General features: G+C 28.3%; 2 protein-coding genes across 3 annotated transcripts in view; one reads left to right on the top strand and one right to left on the bottom strand.

Annotated features, from left to right (window-relative positions):
- The window catches only part of LOC129957653 (cytochrome P450 4V2-like), a 105,798-nt gene that overhangs the window by 42,448 nt on the left and 37,980 nt on the right, over window positions 1-25,370 (bottom strand). The window lies entirely within an intron of this gene.
- Window positions 9,388-25,370, top strand: part of LOC129957654 (uncharacterized) — a 34,263-nt gene continuing 18,280 nt past the window's right edge. The window contains exons 1-5 of the mRNA XM_056070096.1: window positions 9,388-9,496; window positions 17,540-17,850; window positions 19,665-19,782; window positions 20,213-20,343; window positions 24,206-24,333. Of these exons, the coding sequence (XP_055926071.1) occupies window positions 9,446-9,496; window positions 17,540-17,850; window positions 19,665-19,782; window positions 20,213-20,343; window positions 24,206-24,333 (739 nt within the window). The 5' untranslated portion in view covers window positions 9,388-9,445. The remainder of the gene's footprint in view (window positions 9,497-17,539; window positions 17,851-19,664; window positions 19,783-20,212; window positions 20,344-24,205; window positions 24,334-25,370) is intronic.

Below are 25,370 nucleotides of genomic sequence, written 5' to 3'. Positions count from 1 at the left end.
AAGGTTCTAAACTATCAATGCTCTAACAGGAAAAGGGTTATAGTAATATTGATATTGCTACCACAAGCACTTTGAGGAAGAAAGAGTAAATAATTACATAGAATAGTTCAGTTTAATCAAGAACGGGCAAAAAAATACTGCTGCTTTAGGAACGATTACTGGCACCAATGACAACGTTGAAGAACAATAGTGTTCTTTACAAAAAGAGGCAAGCCAACCAGATTCGTGAAATAGACAAGAAGCGATAAAACTACCAAGTGCCTGTATACAGAAACTTTAATTCACTTAAAACTAACTTTAACTTTAATTGATTTTAAATTTTATACAGAAGGCATCTGAAGCTGAACCAAATAGTATAGGGGGCTGGGTTATCGATTTTCCCTGGCTTACTTATCACACGCAAGCAATGGAAAGAGCTGTGAGACCAGTGGCGGAACTTGGCTCAAAATGTTTGTGGTTCAATCGCAAGAGAAGGATACATAAGAGCAAAAATTGATTCACGTATGAATATGCCAAAATTTAAATAAAAAAAAACTGTTTAATGTGGAACAAACATTTTATAGTTGTAACATTTATAATCATTAAGAATACAGAAGTAAGAAACGTAAAATTGGACATAAAAAGTATATTTTTTAATATTATACTTTGTAATTAATAATTTTTTTCCTGTTGTAATGCTTATATATGTATTTAAAATCAAGTTTTGTAACATTATATGAATGAAAAATTAATAAAAATATTTTATCAAAGTCTTTTCAATTTTTTTACAAATTTTAAGTTCTTTTCGGCATCTAGAAATATTGTTGTATTGCAACCAGAATTTTTTTAAATTCTTTTTGAACCTCAATGCTAATTTTTCACCCCTATTGCCAAACTAAAAAAAAATAAGAAAAAATTTTAAAGGCCCTTTCTAAAAATTTCCATTTTTTTTTCAATTATTTTTTACAAATTTCAAACTTTTTGCGGCATCTCAAGATAATGTAATATTGCAATTAAATTTTTTAATATTTTTTTTGAACCTAAAAGCAAGTTTTCCGCACTATCACCAAACTAAAATCGAAAAAAAAAAAAAATTATGATTTTTTCGTTCCACCCTAATGGACAGCTACAATCAAACCGTGATTACTATTATTATACGACGTCATAGGAATATAAATTATATAAGGAATTTAAATTGATATAATTTAAAGTTTATAGGAATATAAATTGATATAATTTAAAGTTTATAGGAATATAAATTGATATAATTTAAAATGATGCTCATTTTAAATTAAAATTATACTTATTATGTAGTAAAATTTGGAAGTTTAGAATTATTTTATGAGTTCTGAAATTTTTAACGGAAAAATCGTTGGTAAATCTGCAATAGTTAGCAATCGAATCCTAATTCATGAAGAATCAAACCGTTTTTTCCAGAGAAAAGTAATTTTGATAAATTGAGACAGAAACAATTGATAAAACGGCAATTTTTGCGATTTTAAAAATCTATTCTTCCTACTAGAGGATTATTAGCAAAGGTGCTTTTTAAAAAATAAATGTTTGGGATGGCCTTTTCCTTTTATTACATCAAAAAATAAACTACAATGGCATCGGAACATTATCAGTAATAAATTATCAAGAAACAGGCTTTAATTTTTAATGATATTCATCTGATTCCTCTTTAACTGACTTTCACAATCAGTAACCGAAAATTCTTCCATGTTTTCCTTATCATTTCTTATTTATAATACATTTGTACTTCTTTACTGTTTTTTATTATTGTCTTATCATTTATTATTTTTTAAGTGTTATGTGCATTTTTCATTTTGTAATTTTTTATTTGTTATTTGTATTTTCATTTAAGAAAAAAAAATTCACCTCGATCAATCCCTTCAAAAAAAAAAAAAAAAAAAATTCACCTATCCACATTGTGAGTCTAAAAATGGGGATGCAGGTTTTTGATATAATGTAATCTAAGTAAGGTTAAACTTTGTATTTCTCGTGTATGTAGTAATAAGAAAGTATAATAATCGTCAAAATATTCGAAGTTGAGATTTTAACAAATCTCCACGTTTTAGAAAAAAAAAAAAAAAAAATGTGTAAAAGAAAATTTATTAATATTTTTTTGTTTAAAATTTAGAATGGATAAAAAAGAGCGGAGACTTCCCATTAAGTATGAACAAATCGCATTTAAAATGACATATCAGTTCAGCGCTTATCTTGAGCTCTTTTTACTTTCTAGTATACGTGACATAGAAAAAATATAATAATCGTCAAAAAAATTCGAACTCGAAATTTTAACGATCTTGAAATTTCAGACATTTCTGAATTCGAAAAATATATTTTTGGAAAATGTTCATCTGTCTGTGACAAAGATCATTTAAAAACGTTTAGAACAAGACGGTGGAAATTTAGCAGTCTCTACATGAAATTTTTATATTTCTATCAAATTTTGAGTAAAATCTCTTCAGAGGAAGTTCATCTGTCCAACTGTTCGAATATAAGTTAACACAATAACTATCAATTTAATCACGATATTTATATAATAGATAAAATTCGATACACAGATTTAATACCTAAGGTGTAGACATCTGTCAAATTTTGAGACAAATCCAACAAAGGGTTTGTGGTGATGTTGTAGTGTGAAAACATGTAGAGTGTTAGAAAAATAAACTCTTTATTTCACTAACAACTATGGGAACATCACTGCTTAGCGCACGTATACATAGAACGGGCGAAGTATTAACATAGATTGTTTTAGGGAAAGTAGATTAGGTGGCGCTTTAGAATGACATGAATAAAAGATGGCGCTACGATCACTACATGAGTATCCCTCTAGTGAACAAGGAGAACGACAAATGTGATAATACAAGATACGCGCATAAAAATAAAACATCACATAATACAATAAGCATAATGTAGGATAATGATTTCAAATGGTAAATAGAAATTGATGTAAATAGATGCAATAATATATGAAATATATAAAATTACAGTTACAATATATATATATATATATATATATATATATATATATATATATATATATATATATATATATATATATATATATATATATATATATATATATATATATATATATATATATATATATATATATATATGTTACGGCCAAAGCCCGGCCAGATCGCGAATTGGCCGGCCAATTCGCGACCTGGCCAACGTTGCTGTAAACTTACCGGCCAATGTCCGATCTTTTCTTGATTTCGGGCTTTGGCCGGCCAATTCGCGAAATGGCTGGGGACGATCGGCCAAAGTAGAAAGAAAGGAATCAAGAGTACATTGTTTTACACCCTGTTAAAAATGAAGTATTTAAAAATGAGTAATTCTGTGTACTGTTTTTTTTAAAGTACAATTGTTTCAGAAACGAGTTCAAATATAAGTGACACCTCTGAGTTAAAAATAAGCTTGTAATATATAAAAATATGATCTCGTGTTATTCTGTTATCATATTAAAGCCATAATATAAATTATTCAGTGAACGTATATACTTTAATAACGTGATAGCGTGAAGATTATATTTGTGCCCTTCAAAATAGAAGAATTATATCTTGAGCAAAGGCCTTGCGTATCGTGTATGAATACAAAGACAAATTGAGTATTCAGTTTTCAATTACCTTTAAGGGTGATTCTTAGTCTTATTCTGCTCCATGCACCTAATGTTAAAGATCCCAGATCACATTGTCTCCCGAAATGTCGCTTCAAAAAATATGAAATTTTTTGCAAAGGCAAATAACAAAAATAAGGGCTAATTAAAACAAATATGTAGGACAAATAGTTCTGTTATTAATATGATTTAAAGACATTTCTTTGTTGGCGCCATCTGTCGAATTTCACCTACAACATGTCCTTATTTATATTTTATACATGAATGTCATTATATTTATTTACCACTAGTCGTCTTTGGCGACCAGCCGGTTAACCAGTATTAATGATCGCTAAAATTTTCAATTAATGTAAATTGCTCTCTTAGTAGCTTTTTCTGCAAAATATTTTTGAGATTCATATTTTGGTAGTTATATGATTCAGTCGTACTTTTATGTAGGCCTTAAACAGTTCTGTTTCATTGTACTACTTTCCCTAATGTTCTGTCAGTGTCCATAAAATTTCTACTTTAAACTAAAGTGGAAATGTTAAACTGCAATCAATATAAAAGCTTTTTATATTAAAGCTAACCATGTCTTTTTTTTTAAATATGGAAATTGAAATCAGAGTCGTTCAGCAGTGAAATCTGACCCATTTATGAAGTTTTTATGCATCAGTTTTAGAACTATCAACATTTTTATACTCACAGGCCAATCACTGTCTAGAAACCCTGGAGAGGATTAGCGTATCTTCATTGAGACAGTCGGTGAAATGGTCTAAAATCGCTAGTTTTTATAGAAGAGTGATATTGAAATTTCATAAATCAGTCAGTTTTAGTGATTGATTTAGTTGGTTTGGAGTTCAACAATTTTTATTAAAAATATTGGTGTCTCAAGAATATTTTGTTAAATATGATTCAAAGGGTAGAGGACCTATGTAAAAATTTAAAATTCCTGATTCATCGGAGCATTTATTGACTAAAGTTATATTAAATATAATTATTTAGTTAATTTAGACCATTTTGTTAGCAAATGTATGCCCCAAATTAGCTGATGGTAGCTGATTAGAATGATTATCCTAAGTATATTAAACTATGTTTGCCTTAAATTAAATTGTTTTATAGAATTAATAATATAGGTATTGTCAAAGCTCATAGTAAACTTTTCCTCCTTTTACTTTTCAGAAAATATCTTATTTCATTTTTTTTTTATTTTATACAGACACCTGCAGAAAATTACAATTTTGTTTATTAAATTTGCAATAATAGTTGATTTATTTTTTAATTTAAACTTCTATCAATGTGATGGCAATACGTTGATAAAAGCTATTTTTTTAAAATTTGACTTGCTCGTGCAGATTAAATTTTAGCATAATTTAATCTAAGCATAATTTATAAATTAAATTTTAAGCTTTAATTTAAAAAAAGTTTTAATTTGATGCAAAAATCGATTTTGTGCTGTAATATTTTCTGGTTTTAGCGACAAAACGCCGAAATTACGCTTAATTTTTAATTAAAATTCTAATTAAAAATTTTAAAAAATCGCTCCACGGTGCACATTTCCGACTTCCAAGGTATATATATGCCAAATTCGATAACTGTTTGTCAAACGGTTTGGACTGTAGAGCGCCAACACACACACACACACACGCGCGCGAGCACAAACATACATTGAGCTTTATTTATAAGTATAGATTACCACATCGGGCTTTGGCCAAGGATTCCCGGCCACTTCGCGAAATGGCCAGCCAAAGTAGAAAATACAACATTAATTGCAAGTATTTCGGACTTTGGCCAAACCTCTTGACCAGTTCGCGAATTGGCCGAGCCAATTGGCTCGGCCAATTCGCGAACTGGCCGTATTTCGGGCTTTGGCCGTAACATATATACACACACGACAATTTATATCTCAGTAATTAATCTCGTTGGAAAATGGACATGACGCCCACTACGAGTGGTAGTTGGTTTTGGTTGTCTATGGGTCTGTACTTTCAGAAACATGTGCACGCTATAACTCAAAAATGCAGTGACTTAAATATATTAAATTTGGTATGGGAGTGAGAGTGCAGTTTTGTGTCAACTGTTTGTTTTAATCGGTGTGTAAAACGTGTTTAAAATACGAATTCGATTTTCTTATACTATTAAGGGTATACCACGAGTTAACTTGCCAAGGATGGCACGATAGATTCAGTAAAAATTCTAAATTTACTCCAAAAATTAATATTGCGTAACTAGTGTACGCCAATGCCATGCAAAACCTTTCTCTGGCATGACAAATTTACTAGAGTGTGTGCCAGAAAGTTGTGGAGAGACACCTCTTCCATTGGTTCAGTTTTAAATTCAGAGATTTTTGTAAAAAGCATCCAATTTTTTTGTGGAAAAAATCAAGCAATGTGAGCGAATTTTTTAAGTACAAGAGCGTTATTGCGGAAATGATATTTCAAAATTATTGGGAGGAATTTTTTAAGATTTATTTTTCATATTTATTTTGTCTTATTATTAATTTCAGATATTCATTAGTTCATTTTCTTTATTTTTTTCTCTGTAATTCCTAATAATAGAGCAAATTCGATATAAACAACGAATTTAAATTCAATTTTACGTTTTAAGTTTCGAATATGTTAAATTATTCCTGTATTTATTTAATTGAGCAGTTTCTAGATATTCCTTTTTTCAACAATAATTATACCGTATTATATTAAAATTCAGAGAAAGAATACACAATTAAGTTTTAAAAATGCAGTATGATATTTACAAAAAAAGAATTCTATATCAATTCTAACTCGAATTAAAAATCGATATAATTCTGACAGCTGACACAAAGCTGTTGCCAACTTAAAATTCGTAAATGAAAAACAAACGATAATATCCTATCATAGAGAAGAAAGTTTAAAAAAATAAAGTTAAAAAAGTTTTATAAAAATAATCAGTACATCAAAAAAAAATGAAATAAATCGTTTTTCAAACAACTGTAAGTATTTTATTTGTGTTTTTGTAATACGATGCGAGAGATCAATGTTTTCAAGACATTATTGAATGCGAATTTACCAACTATTTTTGATAGTTTGATAATTCATTAAAATTTTAAAGTAAAGTCTACATTATTGACAATTCTTTCATAAATATAAAATAATAGATTGAGAATACATATTGATAAGAATGAATTGTCTTACTTTAATCTTTACGAATGTTTATTTTAATTCTTATCTTTATGAAAAATAAATCTTTTTATAAGAATTAAAATAAATATTTATAATTATAAGGTGTTTTGTTCAATTTATATTTTCAGGCAAAATTATAATAAACTAAGTGGTGTTCTAAACAAAAATAATAGGAAAAACAGCTGAGCCAATTTTATAAAAAACTGTTATACATGAATTAACCTTTCACAATGTAAACAGTTATAAAATATGTAATTAAATAGTGATCTGTTTATCAAAACGTTTAAAAAATCAAGAATCGTAACTGATTAACGAAGTAACAAAGATTTATGCTAGTAAATTGTTAACTGTCACTCTCTCTAAAATTCAATATAAAATAAATTTTTTAACGAATAAAATCGCAGTTTATTCTAAAATTCCTCCCATGAAAAATCTTTCTGTAGCAGAGACAAAAAAAATTAGTCTCGAATTCCTTCATAGATGGCGCTGTATTTTAAACTAGTATAAAATCTGAACAAGAAATATAAGTGATTTTGTTGACACGAGTCCAGATGGAATATATGCTTATTTCCAACATTGCTACAGTTCAGGGCACATTATCTGCCAGGCCACCACTGAACCAGGAAGGAGATAGCCTCGCGATCCAGGCGGGTGCTCCAATAAATCGTAAATTACTCGTTAATTGATTAAATTTGTCGCATTTACTTTGGAACATCTACTTCTCCGCTTTAATGAGGAAAAAAATGTCACTTTCAAGCTTTATTCTACGTCAATTCATGCGTCTACTAGCAATGATTGTGGAAAAGGCTAAATTTCATACATAATTTGCATATCTAAAAATCCCTGAAAACTTACAAATAAAAAGCGGAATACATAATGTTTTTTGAGGTGCAGCGCCTCTATGTGGAAATTCGAAATTAATATTTTTTTATATGTGTTGAGGGGATTATTTTAGGAGACATCTGATACACCTGTTTTTAATTTTCTAACATGCTTATATCGATGACTAAAAAAAGCACCTAAACAAAACAAAACAACAACAACAAAAAAAAAACGCTAACTATTGTATATTTGAAAATTTATCAAATCTCATATTTATCTTCAAAGTGAAGTGAAAATTTGTAGAGCTAGTCTTCTTATATCATAGAGAATCAAAATGCTACTAAGTATTTATATTTTATTTTTTATACTGCATACTTTTTGCTATTAATTTATTTAATGCAGATAAACTATTTACTCTCATGATGCAGTTGTTTTGTTCTTATGTTTAACAGCAAAAAACTTTCATTATTTGATTATTTTTACCATTATTATTATTTTTTTTTTTTCAGATTGTTAAGGTAATGAATATTTCTCACTATTTTGATGTAAAAGATGCAAGTGATGAATGTAATTGAATGTAAGCATTTTTCCGGATAACTTCCAAAAATATTACTGCACAAAAATGAATTTTTCAAAAGGCAAAAAAAAAAAAAAAAAAAAAAGTCTTTTTTATGATACCAATTTCATAATCGCGTAAACTTTTGCTGATTTTGCCAATTTTTCAAATATATATATATATATATATATATATATATATATATATATATATATATATATATATATATATATATATATATATATATATATATATATATATATATATTTTGCTTGATTTCCACAATAAATTATATTGTCCTGAAATTCAAACCATTTCCACTGTTTCATCAAATATTTAATCATGTGATTTTCTTCTATTGTTGAAAGCTACGAAAGAAGTATTCTGTTTGACATCTGTGTCTGTGTAGTTTACTGCAGATAAGAAAAATGAGGTAACAATATCGCGAAATTTAGAGAAAAGCTCAACCAGATATTTACGTTTTTAACAGTAATATGTCGTTATAGGATTGTCCTTAATAGAAAGGTTCATGTATACGGTAAATAGAACTAAGGCAAGACAATTAAAATAACACGGATTTAATATCAAACAATTTGGCGGAATTTAGAATTTGTGGTCTAAGCGTTTTATTTGAAAATACATATTACCAATATTCCTTACGAATCAGGTGGTCGCCTGTGGCGACTATAACGTAATATATTGAAAAAACATTTATAGTACCTGAAGCTACATTATTTTTTAATTTAATTCGGAGCCCCAAATAAGTCCAAAATGTTGCATGTGGCTAGCAAACCGTTTGCAAATTAAGGCAAATTCCCAAAGGAAAGATATAACATTCATTCAAACCTTTATAACTTAGGAGTTTTGGGTGGAGTCAACCCAAAAATATGGCATCGAATGCCCCATGCTATATATAGCAGCTTTAATGAGAACTAAAATATGCACTCATCAACATTAAAAAAAGCCGTCATATTAATTTATCACTGTCCATTGATGCTGAAGAAATTTTCACCAAGATTAATCTTAATCGGAATCGCACGCAACGCAGACGATAAATGTTAACGGTATATTTTAACAAAAGAGAAATGGTGGCAAATTTACTTAGGAAATTATTAGTCGGATGCTCTTCGTGATTAACATCAATCGGATGCTTTTTTTTTCCGTTAATTTATTTTTGGGTCAAGGATAAATTTTTCATGAACATACTTCCCGGATGTATCCGCTGTTTATAAAAAAAGTATTCTACCGTTAGTAGGTTAAGTTTTGTTTTACATTTGATCTGATCGTTCACAGGTTTCCATGAATTTGAACACTTAACAAAAAATGAAAGGAAGCACACAGACTAAAATTAATGAACTAAAATCTCCAGATCATGTAAGTTGGACATTTCACATTTAACCCTCGACGTCAGTTACTTTTCTAGAATTGAATACAAAAAAATTAATTTTAATTCAAATTTTAATCACATTTTGTTCCAAAGACTTTTCTTGAACAATAAATTTCTTTAAAATCTCTTTAAATAATTTTTTGAATTTAAATAAATAATATTCAAAATGCTTTTCAGGCATATTTTGCTATCTTTGGTAGACAGACATTTTATGTTCGTATTTAAAAAGAATGAATCCGATTTTAGTTTCAATGATCAACTTTTGCCCTCCTGCATTTTATTTGTTTTGTTTAATTTTTGAAATTTTTTAAAATAAATATAATCAAAGAACATTTTATGTAATTGCTATTATTGTAGGATGACATTTTATTTTTGTATTTTAGCAACGTATGATTTATTTTGGTTTCAATTACCAACTTTCATCTATTGTATTTCATTTCCTATTTTTTAAAATTTTAAATTAATTTAATCGAAGAAATTTTATGTATTTGCGTTTATTTTAGGAAGACATTTTATTATTTTTATTTTAACAATATATGAATAATTTTGGTTTCAACTATGAACTTTCGTATTTTATTTCCTACTATTTTTTTTTAATTTTAAATATAATAAAAGAATATTTTAAGTATTTGCGATTATTGTAAGATGACATTTTATTATTTTATTTTAATAATATATGATTTATTTTGGTTTCAATTATCAACGTTCATCTAATTCTATTTTATTTCCTACTTTATAAAAATTTTAAATAAATATAATAGAAGAACGTTTAATGTATTTTCGATTATTTTAAGAAGACATTTCATTTTTGTATTTTAACCATACATGATTTATTTTGGTTTCAATATCATCGTCTTTTTTTTTCTTTTTCTTTTTTTAATTTTTGAAAGGAATTTAGATATTTAATCAGGAGATGCATCTAAAAGAATTTATTGTCTTTCTCTAATTCTTCACCTTGTTTTTATTTTTGCATTAAATTTATGTGTTTTTTATGTTACATTTTTTCATATTTTAATTTATGTGTTAATTTTGATTTCACTCATCAATTTTATCAGTTTAATAAAAAGTTGTCTCCTTAACATACCAGATAATTTGGTATGTTAAGATTAATTATAATTATTAACTTAACATACTAAATAATTTGGAAATCTTTGTTCAATATTAATTTTTTTCATTAATTTTTTTAAAAAAATTTGTGGAATGAAAGATAAATGTTTCAAAATAAGGATAATTAAGCATTTAAATGATTTTTTTGTCACGAGCTTGTTTTATAATTGCACTTGGCACCGATTTTTTATTGATATTTTAGTGCTAATTAATTTTCATATTTATAATTTTAAATATCTAATATATAAAACTAGTAAGAAGATATCAAAGAAGGAGCAAAAATTATCACAAACTGAGGAATAAGATGCATTTAAAATAATAGCACTCCTATTTAAAATTCTTACTCTCCAGATCTTTGATGATTAAAATGATTTCAATCAAATATGACAGAATATGTAAAAGCTCCCTTTTTTATATTCGTGCACTTGAAATATAAAAAAAGAATTGTATTTAATAAAAAATAAATAAATAAAATAAAATAAACTCGAGTTTTTGACGAATTTTTGCGTTTCAGATCTCTCTGAGTTCGAAAATCACATTTTTGTAATTTTATCTGTCTGATTGTGAACATGAGAACTCAAAAATGCTGTCAGCTAAACAAATGAAATTTGTTATATGAAATTTTGACCAAATTTGTAGATTTTTAGTAAATTTTAAGTGAATTCCAATCAGAAGAAATCTGTCTGTCCGGATGTTCAAGTATAAGTGAGCTTTTTTACCTCAAAGCTTAAAATTTGGAAGGCAGGTTTAGCATCTAAAAATGTAGATTCTTATCATATTTCGATTAAATCTATCAAAAGGTTGCCAGGCTGTCATTTTGTACTTTTGTATGCATATAACCACAATAATTCATAAACGAAACGGCTTCAGTTAAGGAAATTCCGTATATGATCTTGTAACTACAACCGTACTTCCATGTCGAATTTTGTTTTCAATTGTTCGGGAAAAAGATGTTCGTAATATGCATTCGGACGATAGGTTCAGTAAATCATCTATCAGCACTTCATGCCGAAGATTTATATTTAGTAACTATTATTCACTAATACCATGCAAGGTATTCGTGGTCTTACCCAAGTCCACAATTTGTTGACATTGGGTGGGTAAGCCTTATTCGAGAGGATGTGAAAGATTCAGGGGGGGGGGAGGGACAATCCCGCTGGTTACAACTGTGGATCAATCCATTTTAGATTTCTCAAAACAAATTGCAGGTAGTTTCATTTTACAAAAGTCTGATGACCAAGACCTAATTATGAAAAGGAATGATCGTTGAGGTCCTTTTCAAATATTTGTGTCCCAGTAGGGGACAAAATATATTTGACCATACTCACACGCTTTTAGAGATGGAAAGGCAACGCATCAATTAACTCAGGTTAATAAATTGTTATAGCTTCATCATTTATACTTATACGGTATCTGCTTTTTCAGAAATTTGTAATAAATAAAGAAAATACTTTTCTTATTCGAAAAATGTAAAATAAAACACGAGAAAGAAATACATCTACTGGTTTGTAGTAAAGTAGACCATTCAAAATGAACACTGTATTAGTTTCTAATAGATAAAAAAATGATATACAAAAAAAATTCATTATTATTTTTATTTTAGGATTTTCAAATAAAATATGTGATTATTTAAAATTTTTTTAAAGAATGAGTTCAATGGAATACTTACTTTGTACATACTTGAAAAGTATAAAAATGTCAAGGAAATGACTACTCAAATTCTCTTTCAAGATTTTTTTTAAGTGAATCTTTCTAAATAAATCATTAGAACTTTTTTTAAAGTAGTTAAATAGAATTTTATTACTAAGAACTTTCGAAACGATATTGTAGAAATATATTAAAATGTAAACATTTCTGGGGTATATTCTTATGAAGCCTCTCAAATTAAATAAAACTTACCGTATAAAATACCCAATATGTGCTGAGAGGTGGATGGATATGTGGGTGTGTTGGCGCTTTGCAGGCCGGACAATTTGATCTGTCAGTTGTAAAAAGGTACACACATACTGTGGGAAATGAGAATGTGGAATTCTGGACGAGTTTAAGGAGTGTTAATTAATTTATTTATTTAATTTCCGTAATAATTTGAAAAAAATTTCAACAACAGTTTTCATTGTTTCACCAAGTATTTCAACACTTGTTTTCACTTTCTTAGTTGAAAATTAAAGTAGAAAGATCAGTGCAGTTTTTGTGGAAAATAAGAAAAAAGAAATTGCATATAATAACAAAAAAAAATCTAATTTTTTCCCCAAGACATGATGTCATGAGAATTGATTCCATTTAGAACGTTCGTGTACACAATTAACAGCTCAGGAATGAGGCTATGAGCGCGGCATAATTCTAGTGTCTTTTTTACTTAAAATCATGTTCCCGTTGAATCTAAAGAGTGCGTAATAACTTTCCATTGCTTGAAAAACCGACATTCAAATACAGATGACACTTTGATGCACTTCAAATTGCATTAGTATTTAATAAAACAACTGGAACAATCCCTTGGGTAGGAACGTTCTCTAAACCATCATTTTCACAATAAATTGCTTATTTACAAATCATTTTCGCTCTTTAAATATAGTGCTAGTGGATTGAAACCCGTCAGATTAATATGTGACAAATTACTAGCTGTTAGAAAAGTCTAACAATAACAGCATTCATTTGTCTTCAAAAATTATTTATCTTATATTTTTAAAATCGTTTGCGAATGAATTCTAATCATTGTTTTTTTCTCCGTTCAGTAAATCACGTTTGCATTTTTATTTTGAGAATTTTAAATTCTACCTTCGTGGTAACACATGACGGGCAGTTCGAGTTGCATAAGGAAGTTGCAATTTGTCCAGAACTGAATTTTTGTTGATAGAATGACACATTACTAACTTCTTCCGGTAAGCATAAAAGGAAATGGACTCCCCCTGCTTCACTACTGTAAACATGTTGCAGTTTTTGAAGATATAATTAACGACAAATGAAGATTTATTTAATCTTTCTTCTATATCACATGAACTCAATCCACAATTTTTAAAAGCATGAATCTTGAATTGTTTAGTTAGGGACGTGTGTTTTTTTTCAGTGTTGCTTTAAAAAATGGTATATTTTGCTACATAACAAAATCGACAGATTTTTCTCGGTGTTCAAAAGAATAAAAGCCTTCCATTTCGATCTTAATCTCCTTGTTCGAAACAAAATATGGTTCCAAAATTCTGATCAACAATATGCATTATAATGATATTCTACACGAATATTTCTTCTGTACTTATATTCTGCATTATTTTTTTAAAGAAAAATATTGCTATTAAGGTTTATATTTCTCTGTAGGGTGTCATATGCCTTTTTAACTCTTTGCAAATTTTATATTGTCTTGTAAAACGCTGTTTTTTTAAGTAATAATATTTTTTTAGCATCTTTTCCTCATAGAAAACTTGTAATTCAACACTTAATTCTTTTTTTCACTTTTTTTTTATTTCTTTGCGTGTTATGTTTAATTTTTAATTATTATTCTCGAATTTTTATTTTTCAAAAAATTATTATTACAAAATACAAAATTGTTACAAAAATTATTTTTTCAGTTAAATTTTTTGTCATTCAATCTTAATTCCATATATTTCAAAACCTATATTTAACAAGAAGGAAAATTTTCAGATCAATAATAAGTGAAAAGTACATTAATTTTTTTTTTAAAAAGGGAAGTAGACAGCTTAATTTTAATAGTTTTGCTTAAAGAGAATGAAAAATTACCCTTAAATGTTTGAAAAGGCTTACCTTATCAGTCATTAGCTTCAGAAATTTCCTATATTTAGATGATTCTTGTTCCATAGATAATGTTTCAATAATTCCAGACGTTTTGTCCAACGAAGTAAGAAGATGTAGTATTACTTACTATCCCTCAGACTTTAAATAGAATTTCTTCAAAAACTTTATTAATTTTGAATTTTTTTTCAGTTTTAGCCTTTTTTTTTATTACTTTTATCTACTTTTTTATTCTTGTTCTTAGACAAAATAAGAACATTATCAGTGAATAATCTATTTAAATTTAAATGAATCGTCAATGATTGAAAATACGTTACTACTCTCCTTTTCCCCCCGTCTTTCTTTTCTAGAGACTTCTCTGTGCTTTTAATTAATTCTCTCAAGTTAATTTGTAATGGTAATTTGTAATAATAATTTGTAATAATAATTAATCAAGTTAATTTGTAATAATAATTTCTCTCAAGTTAATTTTTAAAAAATGGCATCTAGAAGTTGTATACAAAAATGTATCTTATTCAAGCATGATAAAAGGGCCTAACTATATGTAGTTATTGGCACACACATACACACAAAAAAAGCAATTTATTGGTTAATACCGTAATTAATTATTATACCGTACTTAAAATACCGTAATTAATTATTTGTAAAATTATCACTAGAGTTTATGTGCAATGTTTAGTAATTATAGCTATATCTCCTGATGTCTACTTTAGAGTTGATTCTGTACTCCATATTCCAATTTATATATTACAGAAACAGGTAATTCCATATTGATTAGACCACATTAGAAATTGGTGCTCAAAAATAATTGGTTTTAACAACAAATGGTCGAAGCGAACACATAACTTCTAAAAGTAAACTTCAATAGTAACTTAATTTTAATTTATATAATTTTAACAGGGAAACGAAATTATGTGGTTCTCGATTTTCCTTTTTGGAATAAAACTGGAAGCCTGGAGAATCAGAAATATGAACTCCAGATATGAAAAAAAAAAAAAAAAAAAAAAAAAAAAAAAAAAAAAAAAAAAACAGTCTTTAGTTTTTAGTTTTATAAACGATCACAGCACCTCACTCTTTGAAATTTAAACTATTATTAATTTAAGCTTCTGCAAGGATTTGTGAATATGGGAAATCTTCCATTATATAATATTTAATATTTGTCAATACATAATGTTTTAAGATATGAAAATTTATGTATTTCCCATGTTTTGAAAAATTAATATGTTATTTCAGGAAAATTATGTGAAATCTTTTTCAGTAGATTTGTTATAACATATTGAAGAAAGACCAAACAGGAATATTTAGAGTAAAAGTTGAAAAACTGCAGAAAAATTAATTCCATAACGTATAATCTTTCAGTTATTTTTATTTTTTGTATCTTGGAAGAAGATTTTTTTTTTTTTTTTTTTTGCTGTTGTTGAACGCATTGCTACATAAAATATATTTCTGCCCTCCAAAATGTATGTGAGACAACTGTAGTCAGTATTCTAATTCAAATAAATCAAATAAAAACCTCACAAACATATTCGCCTTTATTATCAGTACCAGATAAAGTGACTACGATCCAGCATTTTCTTTGTATAGAAAGAAAGTTTTAAAATTAGAGGATTCTACATTAATGAAAGATTCTTTTCCACCACACATCCACATAAAATGTAGAATCTTTGAATGCTGCATCAATTGATGTGATGTTAAAATTGTGAGTAATGTGCTGGCTTATACCGGGTGTTTCAAAAATGACCGGTATATTTCAAAAATCAATAAAAACTAAATGGGCAGTGATAAAAATACACCGCTTGTTGCAATATGCTTGGGAGAACAGCAAATTTTCAGGCAGACAAACTTGCGAAATTAGTTACAATTTTCAACAACAGATGGCGCTGCAGCCTGGAAAAAATCTAAACTACGATATTTTCCAAATATCTACCATGCACAGCAATAACATGGCGTAGTCTCAGAATGAAATGAGCAGAGACCCGTGTAAACGTCTCAGGCTGGATAGCTTCACATGCAGAACAGACGTATTTCTTCAGTTGTTCAATTGTTTCTGTGGTGGTTCACCTGATCTTTCAAGTGTCCGCACAGAAAGAAGTCGCAGGGGTTCATGTCTAGCTATTTCAAAATTTTTCAAACAGATCCTTAATTGTATCGCTTTTCGACTCTTCGGTTACATTAAACTTTCGTTGAAAACTTCGTCTTGTTGCAACAACACTGTGTTCTACGCGGTGGAATTCCAACACCAGAAAAATCCTTTGTTCTAAGGAATAAACCATTTTTCACAAGAAACTTGCAATCTGTGAACAGCACACGCTTAAAGCAGAAAGACGACTTACAGAATGGCGAACTCAGACTGCATTTTCTTCTATATTTTTCGAATCGCCTGCAGCGCCATCTGTTGTTGTAAATTGTAACTAATTTTGCAAGTTTGTCTGCCTGAAAATTTACTGTTGTCCCAAGCATATTTCTATCGCTGCCTGTTTAGTTTTAATTGATTTTTGAAATATACCGGTCACTTTTGAAACACCCGGTATTTTGTCTATAGTTCTGGTAAGGCTAAAAGCGATTTTTCTATGAATAACAGAAATCACTTTAAATTTCTTAATCACCACAATAGTTAAGAAATTATAAAGCATTTATTACTCTAAATAAGACATCAAAATGAAGCAAAAATATTTTTATATGTTTGTCTATTTTCAAACATTTAAATAGAAAGTATAGACTTGATCTTAATGATCATTTGACAAATACCTCGTCTTTCCTTTATTTTCAACACTCATTTGTTCTATGAATATAAATAATCAGTTTATGTTTAAATATATTGGAGTAAAATCTTGCCTTCTAATATTAATGGCCTTACATTTATGTTAGAAATTACCATAATTCCATAAAAATAGAAAAAGCAAAAAAAGCTTTTGTGCATTTTTGTCGCAGCAATAAAATCCATACTAAAAGTTGATTTTTATTTTAAATTACACAAAAACGTTGTATTTCAAAAAGATTTGAATTTTTAATACAAAGTAGTTTAAAATAATAAAGGATGATACTGAGGATATATTTTACAAAATTACTTATCACAATCATTAATAAATAGCTTATCATATAATGACATTTATTTTTACAAAAGTAATAAAAGGTTAGAACAATAAAAGTTATACGCTATTTATATAATACTTTTGTTTCAGAGTTATAAATCAAGTATTGGAAGTGTGGGAAGCATACCCTGTGAGAAATACCTTCATTCACCTCAACGCGATTTCTCACTTGTCATCGAGAATCCACATGCAAGAGCATCGAAAGGTAAATACATCTCAAAGGGCTACTCGGCGTGGTTAGTCTTCAAGAGTGCCGTATTCCTCGTCTGCCTGACCATCTGTTTTTACCAATCAGTGCACTTCTACAAACATTACTACACTTATCCCTTGACAACGGGAATCATTGTTATAAATCCCAAGAATTATAAAATTCCAGCAATTACCTTTTGCGTCAGAAGTCCGTAAGTACAATAAATACTGCAATAAAAATCTTTATAAGCTCTTAAAAAGGTACAAAAAAAATGTGCAGAACATTTCTAAGGCAGAAAGAGAACATTTTGAAATATTTGAAAAAAGTTATTTGAAAAAAAAAAAAAGTTTTTTTTTAATATTTTTTTTTATGTAAAACAAAATGCATTAATGTTTTTTTCTGTTAAAAGTTTAGAATGGGTAAAAAGAAGCAGGGACTTTCCATTAAGTATGAACAAATCTTATTCAAAATTTGAACTTTCTTCACGCAGTATAGAGAAAGTATAGTAGACGTCAAAAAGTTCGAACTCGAGATTAAAGATAAAAAATCTCCAAAACTGTCAGACGATATTTGGGTTCAAACCCTGTAATTGTCAAGATCAATCGTCTGTAAGGCCTGCAGAGTAAAATGTTCAAATAATAGCAGTGAAAAATGCATGTGACTGGTGCTTATAAAATGTTGCAAGTCGAGAAGACTTCTTAAAAACACATATTTTTATTTCTTGCGACAAACAAACATTTAATACATTATAAAAATATCACATATTACACCGACACAGACTACGAAAACAAGTGAAAAAAAAAAGAATCTGAATCTACGTCTAAGCATGCGCGCACGAGTGCTCCCGCTCTTATATAGAGTGAAAAAACACTTGCATAACATTTGCATAAAACCGTCAAATAACATCTTGCATAAATAATTGGGAGCATCATTTTATTTCACGTGATAAATCGTTGCGAACGGGGTAATTCAACTCACAGTGTTCGCAATCCAATTACTCACATCGAATCATCAACAGTTTGTGTACATGCATTCGGATGGAAAGAAAAACCCAATATGAAACGAGCATCCTATTTTTGCTAACAAAAACTTTCCCAAAAAAAATAGTGGACGTCAAAAAGTAAAAAAAAAAAAAAAAAAAAAAAAAAAAAAAAAAAATTAAAAATATAGTAGACGTCAAAAAGTTTGAACTCCAGATTAAAGATAAAAAAATCTCCAGAATTTTCCCGAAAAAAATAGTAGACGTCAAAAAGTTAAAAAAAAATATATATATATATAGTAGACTACAAAAATTTCGAACTCCAGATTGAAGATAAAAAATCCCCAGAATTTTCCCGAAAAAAAAATAGTAGACGTCAAAAAGGTAAATATATATATATATATAGTAGACGTCAAAAATTTCGAACTCCAGATTGAAGATAAAAAATCCCCAGAATTTTCCCGAAGAAAAAAATAGTAGACGTCAAAAAGGTAAAAATATATATATATAGTAGACGTCAAAAATTTCGAACTCCAGATTGAAGATAAAAAATCCCCAGAATTTTCCCGAAAAAAAATAGTAGACGTCGAAAAGTTAAAAAAATATATTTATAGTAGACGTCAAAAATTTCGAACTCCAGATTGAAAATAAAAAATCCCCAAAACTTTCCCGAAAAAAAAACCTGGGGTTATTATTATTATTAAATTGCTTAGAATGCACGCAGTCAAAAAAAACTTTGTGTATCGTCAATTTTCACAATGTTTTAGACATTTGCAAATAAAAATTGGTCTCAATTTATTAGAAACTGCATTAAATATTTGCAAGTGATTAATTAGTACGTTGAAATTAACAATGAACATGACTTACACAATCACCCATAAAAATAAATTCTAACATTCTTCCTGATTTCTAAAATTTTGCTCCGATCTGCTAGTTTGAAATAAATTATACCTTGAAACAAAAATTATATAATTTGCATCTTATTGTCATTTTGTAAAAATTTTGATTATTTTATTGGTAGTAAAATTAAACATTTGCATTTTCAGATTTAAACTAAGAGATTTTTGTAAAAAGCACCCAACTCTTTGTGAAAGACCAATCGATGTGGCTGCATTTTGTGATTTGTATAAGCATTATTGCAAAGGTGATCCATCAAAATTAACGGTGAGTATTTTTATATAATAAGTAACTTTTTTTTAAAGACTTTTTGTTTTGAATTACCAATTTATCTACAAATATATTGGTAATTTTCAGAAAAAGCAGGATATGGTGAAAAATCATGCGGCTTATCTTGGTGCAGATGTATACAATTCCAGACACAAGCAAAACTTATGATGCATAACATAATAGAAGCCTGAAAACAGCATAAAAAATTTTATGAGTGCGGAAAATATAAATTTTATTCGAGGCATTCCACATAATCTTGGATTATAAATTTAAATGTACCGATATATTAACAGAAGTTTATATGTGTTTCTTAAATATACTTTTAATATTACTGAAACTTTGAATTACGCTATTTTGGCGGATCAGGATTTTAATAAACAGAATTTGTCTGCATATTAATTGTAATAATTCATGCTTTTTCTTTTAGATTCCGAAAACAGGACATTTCACGACAAATCCTACCGGAGATCCGGAACTTGAAAAATTTCTTTTTCATTCTTTTCGATACTATAACATAACTGGTGGCGATTCTCCTGTAATAATGACTCCTAAAGTGCGGTAAGTGCCAAAGTTTTATGTTATATGTTGCCAAATATGCCAAATTAAATATAGGGTATTTTTATATAGGGTATTGATTTTAAAGGTTATTGATTATAAAATAATTAATAAATAATGCTCAATTTATCTTGATATTTATCATAAAGAACATAATCGTTTTATATATTTATATTTAAAAATGTTCCAAATCTTGAAATTGATGAACATTTTTATCTATACAGCACTGTCATTGTGAAATTATTGAATCGTACACTTTTGAAAACGTTTCATTTGGAATTTCAGGAAATTCCCGTTTGATGGCTCTTATAAATATCATCACTTCAAATAAATCACCTTTCAACTTCTTGGCCTCTTTCAAATTTTTTCAGATACCATTCGCAAAATTAAATTCTATCTGGTTCATCTGGAAAAAAAAAAATAGAGGGCACTAATGTATCTATCATATTTCTTCACTAGTACTTCACTTCACTTTCTAGTACCAAAAAATACAAAAGACGAAATCCTTCGAAATTCTTACTAAATGAGCATTCTAAACCGTTCCATTTGCTTCCAACATTCACACATCATGGTATGGTAAGTCTACTAAGTGGATTCGTACAGGGTATTCAAAAAAAAAAAAAAAAGGTTGAAACGCAATTTAATTCTTTACATATTAGAGATAAGTGGACAAAGTAAATTGTAAAGTAGTTCAAAATAATGTATGAAATAAGATCATGCTATTAACAGACTTTCACGTTAATTTTCCAAAAATTACATTTTTTAAATTTTTATGCGACTTCTCTAGAGAAATTTAGTCAATTAAAAAGCTTTAATTTTTTATATAATAGCATCCTTACAAAAAACCCGCACACTCGTGCCTTTAAAATTGAGTGTGTTATACTTAATTGAAAAACTGAACGTGCTGCAAAGAGACCATATACCGAAATAGAATTAAAATTTGTTTTATATTATAAAGATAAAACGTATGATAATTTTTACATTAAAGTCCCATTTTGACTGTTTAAGGCATATTCGAGGCATCATCATGTATTCTTAAGGATTTTTAAATTCAGATTGTCATTTTTATTTGTAAAAATTGAAATACGAAATAAATGCATTCGAATAATTTATTCACAAATTTACCATAATTTTTCATAACGTGGTTCATTATCATAATAATTCAAAACGATATTCTAACAAACACAGACAGTCTATTTTCTTTCATTTAACTGTAATTTAGCTATTCCAAATATTTATGTTAAAATATTTTTTTTTCGAAACGGCATTCTAAAAAATTAACTCACAGACGATTTATTTATTTTTCATTTAACTGTAATTTAGCCGTTCCAAATATTTACGTTAAAATATTTTTTTAAAACTGCATAGTGAAATGCAGACGATTTTTTTTCCAATTTATTAACTTAATTTTACTAATGTTTTGAATGAATTTTACAAATATTCTAAGTTCTAAATATATATTCTGTATTGTTGTTCGTTTACATTTTTATTGTACCAGAAATTAAAAGCAATCAGAAGATCTTTCTAAAATATATTTTATAAAATGTCTAGCTGTTTGTATGCACAATTTTTCTTATCGTGTGCGCCAACTGCGAGGCCACATAAAATGAAATTGAGGGCTGCTTGCGTCCCGCTGCTCGCATTCGGCAGACCACTGTTTATCACTGTCTATTAAAGCTTTTTTCGAGGGGAGTTGGAATTTTTTTGACACACACTATTGCATTTTTGATCTAAAAATATCTACCATCAATTTGTATATGGCCCCTATTTTTACCGATGAAACAGCGTTTTAACTGATACGGAAAATGGCATAAGTCAATTTTTTTTCCCTGTATCATAATTCATTTAATTTTAAAGATGCAGTTATGCGGGGGGGGGTCGAAAGATTTTGTTGGATGAAGAACTTTCTAATAATCAAATTTGTCCAGAGGGACCGTATAAAAATTAAAAAATCTAACTTACTGAAAAATAACGGCAAAATTTTTTTATTAATATATTTTTATTTTATATCCTATTTTGAGCTATTTTAAAATTTGCATTTTCCACTTACCTCAAATGGGTAAAAAATTAAACCGCGTTTCAGTCTTTTTGATGCACCTTGTATAATATTTTCTATGGTATCATATTTTCACTTTCATTGTATTTTCTAGCTCCAGAAACAATTTTACACACACTTTTTTTCCTTCAAAGCTTAGTTTCAGTTGGAGTGTTATTTCTCAATAGTCATAACTACAATAAAAATAAAATTTAGCGTTTTACTAGCTAAACAAGTGCGCTAATATATTTGTTCGATATTGATATATAGTAATTGATATTATTGCTTTGTTTCAAATGAAATTCAATATTTGACATAATAATTAAGCTTGAGGAATATCGTGTGTATTCGTGCTTAATTAATACTTCATCTGTTCACTTTAATATCAAAGTTTCGAGTACCATTAATAAGAGCAAGAATATTTTATTCTCTATTGGTTTGTGTTTTGACGCTGAATAGAATGCCTACAAAATGCGTCACGTGTTAGTCATTCAATATTTCCCCCTGAAACGATCTAGGAAGTTTATACGATGCCTGCATCTTATGATTTGAAGTATACAGAAATATTCAATTATGAATATCTTCGCATTTTTTCTGTTATTACGCACCCACTTTGTGAGACAGAAAGTGTTACGAATATTTAAAATTAAGAGAGCATAACTGTCAATCCATATTTAGAGCAAGAGGAAAACGAAACCACATAATATGACATTCTGATGATTAACTTTGACGTAAAAAAGAAGGTTACATTAATATCCCCCCCCCTGTATCACGTAACATACTTCCTGAAAAAAATATTATGTCTATCAACTTTGACGCAAGAAAAGATACATTTTCTGCATTGCGTCAGTAACATACTTCCGGAAAAACTAAGTCTTCTGACTGTAAATATTTTCATAAAGAAAAAAAAGTTGCTGGTAACTTATTTTATTTTTGCGTCATGTAACACTTCCGATTAAAATCTAGCTGTATTTGTAGTAAATGAATCATCATCGGCTGAAAGGAAATGGTGATTTTTCCATGAAATTATTGGAAAAAATTAAAATAATTGTCCACTTCTAACTCTTTAACGAAGAGAATTGATTTAAATTTTTGGTTGAAAAATATAAAAGTTTTTTTTTCACGGTTTAATCTTGTGTTTGTCTATAAACAAAACAAACCAAAGACAGTTTGAGTAGAAAGAATTAGATTTCAAAATTTATCGGACGGGACGCAAAACTGAACAAAAATTCAGTAACAAAAGCAGGGAACTGTAAATTAATTCAAAATTTGACTCTCGCTGCCTCTTATTAGCTTCAAAAACGAAATACTTTTATTTATTATAATTTTAATATATTTTTATCAACTTTAAAACTACATTACATTTTAATCTTAGTGATAAAAATTTATAAAAAATTAAAACAAAAGCAATTAATATCAAAACTGAATTTAAAAAAATGAAACATATGAATCCATTAATGATCTCTAACAATAAGAGAAAATAACCCGTTAAATTAAATTACCAAATCCATTATTTTTAATTTACTGGAACATCTTTTGAATACCAGTTTATTTAATGTATTCGATTTCATAGATATGATTAAAACACTAATATAGTGTTCTGTAAGTAAATATTTCTTTAACTTTTATATTTTAAACAATTTTGTTCTAATTTTTTAGTATCAATAATCTAATTTCTTAAAAATAATTAATTTACATGCATTTTAATGTTTTACAGTATCTAATTTTTAAATACTTAAGGATCAATGGTTAATAATTATCCAAGAGCCATCCAAAGTTTTTAAAAAAATTAATAATAGATTCCCTTTCATATTATGCATATACTTCCAGGAAGAATGCGAAATACACAGTTGTGGAAAACCCATTCGAGCACGAATTGAGACAAGGCAAATTCATGAGGTGTTTTTCGTATAATCTTCACCTTATGAGTAATACCGAGCCAGAAGTTGTAGAAAATGGTAAGCTAGTGATAAAATGATTAAGAACATTAAACATACTTCATCATGCTTCTGCTTTTCAGAACGAAAACCTACACAAGTGCGTGCAAGCAACGTGTGTATTTAGCTCTCAAGTATCAAAAGTCAAAAGCATGACTTTATATCAGGGATGAGCAGTGCAATTAGTCAAGGTTAAATGATTCTGCATGACTGATCCTGATAAAACCAGTGGGAATGGTCTCCCCAGAACTTTCTCGCACACTCACTAAGAAACTTGTTATGCCAGAGAACGCCTTGAATGGGATTGGCGTGCATTTAGCATTTTACAGAATCCATCGTGTGAACCTTGGCGAGATTTTTTTGGCGATTAATCCCAGATAAGAGGTTAATTTAGCATTTTTACTGAATCCATCGTTTGAACCTTGGTGAATTTTTTTGGAGATTAATCCCAGATAAGAGATTATTTTAGAATTTTTACTGAATCCGTTGTGTGAACCTTGGCGAATTTTTTTGGCGATTAATCCCAGATAAGAGGTTAATTTAGCATTTTTATTGAATCCATCGTTTGAACCTTGGCGAGTTTTTTTGGCGATTAATCCCAGATAAGAGGTTATTTTAGAATTTTTACTGAATCCGTTGTGTGAATCTTGGCGTGTTTTTTTGGCGATTAATCCCAGATAAGAGGTTAATTTAACATTTTTACTGAATCCATTGTGTGAACCTTGGCGAGATTTTTTTGGCGATTAATCCCAGATAAAGAGGTTAATTGTATCTGAAAACCAAATATATGCTTTAGACGCGTTTTTTCCAACCTATCGAAACCAAAATTTAGCAAAGAGTTAGTGTAGTGTCACTCACTGATTTTTATATATTTAAATCATTCCGTTTTCAATTCATCGCATTGTGAAAGTATAGACCGACAGACAATCAACCTGTGGGTTAGTGCTGGTTTCAATTACCTAACCTACAAATTTGCCTGCCTAATTTAAAATATGCTAGAGCTAAGAAAACAAGGTTTAAGTTAAAGAAAATTTAATTACAACATATTTACAAGACTG

Source organism: Argiope bruennichi, chromosome 11, assembly GCF_947563725.1.
Source record: "Argiope bruennichi chromosome 11, qqArgBrue1.1, whole genome shotgun sequence".
NCBI lineage: Eukaryota > Metazoa > Arthropoda > Arachnida > Araneae > Araneidae > Argiope > Argiope bruennichi.
This window is presented reverse-complemented; position numbering and strand designations above follow the sequence as displayed.